Source organism: Mandrillus leucophaeus, unplaced genomic scaffold, assembly GCF_000951045.1.
Source record: "Mandrillus leucophaeus isolate KB7577 unplaced genomic scaffold, Mleu.le_1.0 Scaffold42, whole genome shotgun sequence".
Classification (NCBI taxonomy): Eukaryota; Metazoa; Chordata; class Mammalia; order Primates; family Cercopithecidae; genus Mandrillus; species Mandrillus leucophaeus.
Window position 1 is genome coordinate 3995207 of NW_012104476.1, and position 8243 is coordinate 4003449.

Below are 8243 nucleotides of genomic sequence, written 5' to 3' on the forward strand. Positions count from 1 at the left end.
GTTCAGCTAAAGATGGGGTCCTTGTCTGTCTTACGGCCACAAAAATTTAGGCTCACAGACAGTTTGAATGGTGAGTAAGACAGGGTTTTATTAGATGAAAAGGAAGAAAAGGGGGAATCAGAGACTCTCACAAGGCCAGAATCCCTGCTAGAGTGCTTCCTGCCAGCAGCTAAAATCCCAGGCTCCACACAGAAAGAAGAGGCGCCAGGCGCCTCCCCACTACAAATGGTGCAAACTTCCCAAAGCTCCACCCCGGGGGGCAGGCCGGCTGGAGTTTTTCCAGGGACCCCTTCCCACCTAGCAGTCTCACCATGACCATCTCATTCTTTTTTCTATATCTACATAGTCTTAAATAGATTTAATGCATGTTTTGATAATTTACATATTTTATGGACATTTCTCTTTAACCCACTGAATCATTTTTGGTGGCTTTATAACATTCCATCATATTAACTGACTTATTCGACTCTTCTCTACCACTGTGCGTTTGAGTTGCTTCCCCTCTTTCACTGTTGTGCATCGTAGCTATAAATAATTTTGTAAGGACTATCTTCTTTTGGGTTACTTCTCTGTGATACATTTCCAAAAGTGGCATTAACCACTTAATAAGAATAAATAACGTTATAACTCTAAGCATCTATTGCTACTCATACTCCTCAGAAACTCAGTGCACACTGTCATTAACCACATGTATGTGCTTATTTCCCTATGGCCCTTACAACATTGGGTCTGATAATTTTCATTTGGTTTTACTGATTTTATAGGTGTAATATATGTATGTTTCTCACTTTCTACCAAAGAGAATTTAAAGTCTATTTAAAAGATATATGCAGTTCAGCACAAGAGACTAGAAAATAAAAAGAATAACAAATAACTGTAATCCCAGTGCTCTGGGAGGCTGAGGCTAGAGATCGATTGAGCCTACAAGTTCGAGACCAGCCTGGGCAACACAGTAAGACCCCATCTCAGAAAAGAAAAGAAAAGTGAAAAATTTTTAACAACAATAAGTTAAAAAAAAAAAAAAAGCAAATTAAACACGGAGAGAGACTGAAAGCAGAGCCACAGATGACAAGACAGAAATGTTTTCCTGGAAGATGTCTAAATTAGTCAAGAGTCAGCCCATACACATCTGTTTCTAACTAAACTTTTTAGCAGTCATCATTAAGATGAAAACAGTTACGTAATTCAGGGTTCAAAAGACGAAAGCAAACCAATCCTTCAGGTGAAATTCTGACATCAAAATCAAAAATTTCTCCCAAGGGTTCTCACAAGGATGTCACGGTAGAAGAGCATGAATAAGGCCAAGAACAAACCCCCGGGACCGGCTGTCACAGACTTCATCTACATAGGCCACTGACATCACACGCCAAGGGCCGATACATCCTGTGGAAGCCTGCAGCAGTCTGACGGTCTGGCTTAAGTCTAAAAGGATGGCAGGATTCTCAGGGTCACGGGCAGTCACCTCGTTCCCTCAGTGAAAAAGGCCAAAAGCACTCACGGCACTTTGTGATCACCGTGACTGCAGCCCTCGTTACTGTCGACTGCTTACCCATATCCATGCCATTTGTTGAATTAAAATTGATCCCTCATCTATAAAAGCCTAGGAACTACCTTTAGTAAAGTTCAGATATTTCTATTTAATTCACTATATTAAGCTCTTATTTATATTCATGACTTCCCACTGTTTTATTTTTTATTGCACAGATTTTTTTTTTAAAAGTTAATACTATTAAGCCTTTTATCTGGTCATTAAAAACAATTCTTTTGGCCAGGTGCAGTGGCTCACGCCTGTAATCCCAGCACTTTGGGAGGCTGAGGCGGGTGGATCACCTGAGGTCAGGAGTTCGAGACCAGCCTGGCCAAAATGGCGAAACCCCGTCTCTACTAATAATACAAAAATTAGCTGGACATGCTAGTACACACCTGTAATCCCAGCTACTCAGAAGGCTAAGGCAGGAGAATTGCTTGAACCCTGGAAGCGGAGGCTGCAATGAGCCGAGATCACACCATTGCACTCCAGCCTGGGTGACAGAGTGAGATTCTGACTCAAGACAAACAAAGAAATTCTTTTTTTTTTTTTAAAGTTTTAAATTTTATTCCTCTTTTTACTTAATTTTTTAACACATATAGAGACAAGGTCTCACTGTGTTGCCCAGGCTGGTCTTAAACTCCTGGGTTCAAGTGATCCTCTGGCCTTGACCTCCCAAAGTGCTGGGATTACAGGTGTGAGCCACTGCGCCCGGGGAAAACAATTTTTTGATAGTTCAATTTTAGCTCCTCTTTACAGCTGAAATACATATCCTATCTACTTTCTTTTTTTTTTTTTCCCGAGATGGAGTCTTGCTCTCTTGCCCAGGCTGGAATGCAGTGGCGTGATCTCACTGCAACCTCTGTGTCCTGGGTTCAAGCGATTCTCCTGCCTCAGCCTCCAAAGTAGCTGGGATTACGGGCATGCACCGCCACACCCAGCTAATTTTTGTTGTTGTTTTTTTCTTTTTTTTTGAGACGGAGTCTCGCTCTGTCACCCAGGCTGGAGTGCAGTGGCCGGATCTCAGCTCACTGCAAGCTCCGCCTCCCGGGTTCACGCCATTCTCCTGCCTCAGCCTCCGGAGTAGCTGGGACTACAGGCGCCCGCCACCTCGCCCGGCTAGTTTTTTGTATTTTTTTAGTAGAGACGGGGTTTCACCATGTTAGCTAGGATGGTCTTGATCTTATGACCTCGTGATCCGCCCGTCTCGGCCTCCCAAAGTGCTGGGATTACAGGCTTGAGCCACCGCGCCCGGCCTATTTTCATTTTTTACCCAAATCTTATCTAGGTGTGACGACTTTCATTTTAGAACATATTTAAAAGTCTGCTGGATTTAGAAGCTTCCCTGCTTCACAAATTCCTACTTTTTACCCCCTCACAAAAAAAAATCATATGGTATATGTGTTTTCCTGTTTTTCTAGAATAATGAAACATTGTAATTTAAACGATATTTTAAGTGTTTATACTGACCTGCAAAGTTTGTCCTTTTTTTTTTTTTTTTTTTTGAGACGGAGTCCCGATCTGTCACCCAGGCTGGAGTGCAGTGGCGTGATCTTGACCCACTGAAATCTCCGCCTCCCAGGTTCAAGCAATTCTCCTGTCTCAGCCTCCTGAGTAGCTGGGACTACAGATGTGCGCCACCATACCCGGCTAATTTGGCCTCCCAAAGCGCTGGGATCACAGGCGTAAGCCACCACACCCGGCCACCATCAAACTGTCTTTTAATTCTTTGAATGAACTTCTAAGTTGCCACATTAAATTCTCAATATTTAACATTCTTTATTGCTGTTGTCTTTTAAAATTACTTTTTTTTTGAGATGGAGTCTCACTCAGTCACCCGGGCTGGAGTGCAGGGGCGCCATCTCGGCTCACTGCAACCTCCACCTCCCAGGTTCAAGCAATTCTCCCGCCTTAGCCTCCTGTGTGGCTGGGATTACAGTCGCCTGTCACTACGTCCAGCTAATTTTTTGTATTTTTCATAGTAGATAAGGGGTTTCACCACGTTGGACAGGCCGGTCTTGAACTCCTGACCTCGTGATTCGCCTGCCCTGGCCTCCCAAAGTGCTGGGATTACTGGCGTTAAGTCACAGCACCCAGCCTAAAATTACTATTTAAAAAAAATGCTAGGCTGTTTTTTTATCACTAGTATGTACACTGTAAGTAAATTCTGTGGACTTATCTTGCCATGTTGCTGTATCTGTGCTTCTATTACTGTTCTGTTTTCCCTTGAATTTTTTTTTTCTTTTTTCTTTTTTTAAATCTTTTAACAAATGGTTTATTGATACTATGTTATAATGCATGACAAAATATTAGTATCTAATTCTAGACTTCATGGCCACCCCACAGGATGAATCTTTTTTTTTTTTTTTTTTGAGACGGAGTCTCGCTCTGTGGCCCAGGCTGGAGTGCAGTGGCCGGATCTCAGCTCACTGCAAGCTCCGCCTCCCGGGTTTACGCCATTCTCCTGCCTCAGCCTCCCGAGTAGCTGGGACTACAGGCGCCCGCCACCTCGCCTGGCTAGTTTTTTGTATTTTTTAGTAAAGACGGGGTTTCACCATGTTAGCCAGGATGGTCTCGATCTCCTGACCTCATGATCCGCCCGTCTTGGCCACCCAAAGTGCTGGGATTACAGGCTTGAGCCACCGTGCCCGGCCCACAGGATGAATCTTTGGAACAGGAAAAAAAAATAAAGATTTTGTTTTCCCATAATCATAAAGTTATTATACTCAGTCCAGGCACAGCTAGTACAACATTCTGCTCAACCCCACAGGCTCCATTCCCTTTACCTATTTATAATATGTTTGGGTCACTCATAGGAGTGAAACACTGTCAGCATCAATAGTTAGTAGCACTTTCAAAATACATTTTGTTGTACTGAATAGAAACCGTAACTATTCAATTAGTCCAGTAATTCCAAATGGTCTTATTACTTCTATACATAAGATATGATTTTACAACATTTATGTAGCTAAATACTTATACTTCCCATGCTTTTTGAGGATTCCCAAAATACCTTAGGGGGTTCCCAAGACTTTTAGGGGGTTAATTTTTTTTCACAATAAAAGAAAGGAACAGTGTCAATCCATGAGAGTCAGACCAGCAGTTTAATAAGATCCTCTTCATAGCTCAGTTCCCGGTGCATACAGAAATTCAATACAGCCCCATCACTCTCAGTTCTTAGAAGAATTTGAGAAGGATAAGAGCAGTAACTATCAGTTTTGTTTAACAGCCTAAAAGTGAAAACAGATGTCAAAAAAAAAACAGCCAAATTCTTTCATCCCAGGATGTCTGAAAAGGAGAGACTCTATGGAGTGTGGATGCAGAAAAGGAGTTATTCCCACCGGAAAAAATTGAACTGTGGACACAGTCACTCAAGAGCAGAGAAACCACCACTGTGAGTAAGTAGCTTCAATTTCACTGTTACCGGGGGGCACACACCAGAAAGCCTGGGACAAAGCCTGGGCTAGAGCCCTTAGGATTCATTCTCAGGCTTCCTGGTGCTGTGGTTCAACAGCCTTTGTGGGGATGGAAAGAACCAGATACTATCACCATCACGTGTAAAAAAGAATACCACAGCAATAGCTGTCAAAAACCAGCTGGAGCTGAAGTTACACACCATTTGAAATCCACACTGTACTTGCTTTCTTGTTGAAGGGCTTCAGACGTGTGCAGAGACACCTTAAACATGTGTAGGTGACCTTCCTTTTGAAAGGCAGAGGAGGGCCTCTTGTGAACTCTTTCTACTCATTTGTTTTCCTATCAGTTCACCATTTCAACTAGAAAAGATGCTGTAAGCTACCTCAGCTGGCTTCTAATTTGGACACAGCACCAATACTACACACACAACTGAATGAATGACCACATCTTCCTGGTTCTTCCATTGGGCAGGGTCAATATGCTTCTTTTGGACTGAATAGGTGTGATCTTGTTCGAGAAAAGTGTGTAAATGTAGGGCCAGATTTTGTTTGTCTCCGTTCCGGAAAATTGGTGGAGCACTCCTCGGCTCTTGTATAATTCAATGACTGGCTTTGCCACGACTTTGTACTGTCTTAGCTTGGCAGCAACTGCTTCGGGTTTATCATCCTCCTGCTGGACTAATGGCTCACCAGTGACATCATCAATACCATGTACATGAGGTGGATTGAAGTCCAGGTTATATACCCTTCCGCTAGGAGGGTGAATTCAACGGCGGCTGAGACGATCTTTAAGTGTTTCAAATGGAATGTTCAAACTGATCACTAGATCCACTTCACAGATTTTGTCCAGGGCTTCGGCTTGTCCTAATGTCCTAGGAAAACCATAAAGGAGCCAGTGCTGGCCACGCCTATTCTCCAACTCAGACATCATTAGGCGTGTGATCACATGGTCTGGAACCAAAAGACTTCTCTCTATATACTGCTATGCCGTCTCACCAACTTCGGTGTTGGCCTTGATGTTCTCCCCCAAGAAGTGGTTGCTGGAGAGATGCTGGAGGCCAAAGTTCTGGGCGATCCTCTGGCACACGGTGCCCTTGCCCGAGCCGGGTGGCCCGAGGATGACCGCGCGCAGGAGTTTGGAAGCCACTGTCTTCGCGAGGACGGGGGCAGCCAAACGCGCAGCCCCGACCACGGCTGTGGAGGGGGCCCCGGGAACTTTGTTTCTCGGCCCCCTACCTCTGGCACCCTCCACTCGCACTGGGACTCGCCGGCTCCCCTTGGATATTCTTAGTAAGATGTTTTCCTGAACTTCCTAAAAATTACATTTGTATTCATTCTAAAAGCACTCGTTACTCATTACACGATGAGTAGAACTCAAGTCACTGTACCAATTCTATAAAAAAGTCAAGAAAATGCTCAGATGGCTTTCAATTTACATGGGAAGACTGAATGCAATCATTATAATATTCTGTAATTACAAACAAGAAGGACAAAGTACCGTGGGGCACACCGTAAGTGTCACTTTTTCTTACTGGAGCTGTCTCCTCTAGATTGGTACGGTGGTAGCAGCAGTAAGTGTGCTTATTTTATACTAACGCCTGTGGTGAGATGGTGGTGACCAGATCTTTCTAGCGATGCTCGCGAGAAAAGTTGTTACCTTCCTGCTCTGAGGTGTGAACCCAAGTAGATCCAGTACTACTCTACGAGAAAAGTCCTGATGCTACCCACCCTACCCCAGAGTTGACTGTGAAAGCAGGATGGGCCTCGCTCTGAGCATGCTCCGTAGGTCAAATGCGTGGGTTTTCATTACTACCACCCCACACCTCTATTTCCAGTTCTCCAAGGAGACTTCCATCTAGCCCTCACCTATGAATTGATGAAATATATTTACATGATACATTCTCTAAGTTATATCTCTATACTAAATTAGATCACCAGACAAATATATCCATGGACTATACTTTAGGTTTGCTGGAGATATTCTTTCAGAGAACTAGTTTTAGTTTTCAGCCTGGACTTTGTTTTTTTTAATATTTTTAGACAAGAGTCTTGCTGTGTTGCCCAAGCTGGAGTGCAGAGGTGCCATCTCGGCTCACTGCAACCTCTGCTTCCCAGGTTCAAGTGCTTCAGCCTCCCTTGTAGCTGGGATTAAAAGCAAGTGCCATCACACCGGATAATTTTTCTATTTTTAGTAGAGACAGGGTTTTGCCATGTTGAACAGGCTGGTCTCAAACTCCTGGCCTCAAGTGACCTGCCTGCCTTAGCCTCCCAAAGTGCTGGGATTATAGGCATAAGCCCACCGCACCCAGCCTATGCCTGGACTTCTATGTAGGTAATCGCAGTAGTAGCTACGTGAAGAATATGCCCATAAGAACATGTTTTTAAACTCCTAGTACCATCAAATTATGACCCTATTCTCTCACTGTTATTTTAAATTAATTTTGTAAACCTCAAATCCTGTCAATAAGCAGAACGGGTCTATATAACAAAACGACTACCATTATGGAATGTAAGATTTTTTTTTTTCTTGAGATGGAGTTTCACTCTTGTCACCCAGGTGAGATCACCCATCTTGTCACCACCCATCACGCAATGGCGCGATCTTGGCTCACTGCAATCTCTACCTCCTGGGTTCAAGCAATTCTCCTGTCTTGGCCTCCCAAGTAGCTGGGATTACGCCCAGCTTGTTTTTGTATTTTTGGTAGAGACAGGGTTTCATCGTACTGGCCAGGCTGGTCTCGAACTCCTGACCTCAGGTGATCCGCCCGCCTCGGCCTCCCAAAGTGCTGAGATTATAAATGTGAGACACCGCGACCAGCCAAGATGAGTTTTTTTTTTTTTTTTTAAACTATTAAACCCTCAAGTCTAACTTTATTATGGGGGACAACATTTTAACTGATATTTGAATTTTCCTTTATGGCGCTATAATTTAACTTGTTATTGTTTTATTATTTTTTCAGAAATTGCATTTGACTACATTGCCTAGGATGGAATGTAGTAGCTATTCACAGATGTAATTGTAGCTCACTGCAGCCTCACATTCCTAGGCTCAAGCAATCCTCCTGTCTCCCTCCTGAGTAGGGGGGACAGCAGGTACACACTGCGGTGCCCAAATCTATCCTTCTAGTTCATGTATTTTCTGCAAAAGCTTATCCATTCATTTAATCTTCTTAGGTAGTTTACACATGGTTTTACACCTTTCATTTGCACCAAATTTTAGCACTTAGAACAAACCATATTCATTCCTGTGATTATTATTACAGGTCTGAGCATTCCTAACCCAAAATCAAAAATCTGAA

At 43.4% G+C, this 8243-nt stretch overlaps 1 protein-coding gene across 1 annotated transcript in view; it reads right to left on the reverse strand.

Moving 5' to 3' along the window:
• Positions 1-5362: 5362 nt before the first annotated feature.
• LOC105548730 (adenylate kinase 4, mitochondrial-like) overlaps positions 5363-8243 on the reverse strand; it is a 19747-nt gene continuing 16866 nt past the window's right edge. The window contains 1 exon segment of the mRNA XM_011992905.1: positions 5363-6256. Coding sequence (XP_011848295.1) covers positions 5363-6256 — 894 coding nt within the window.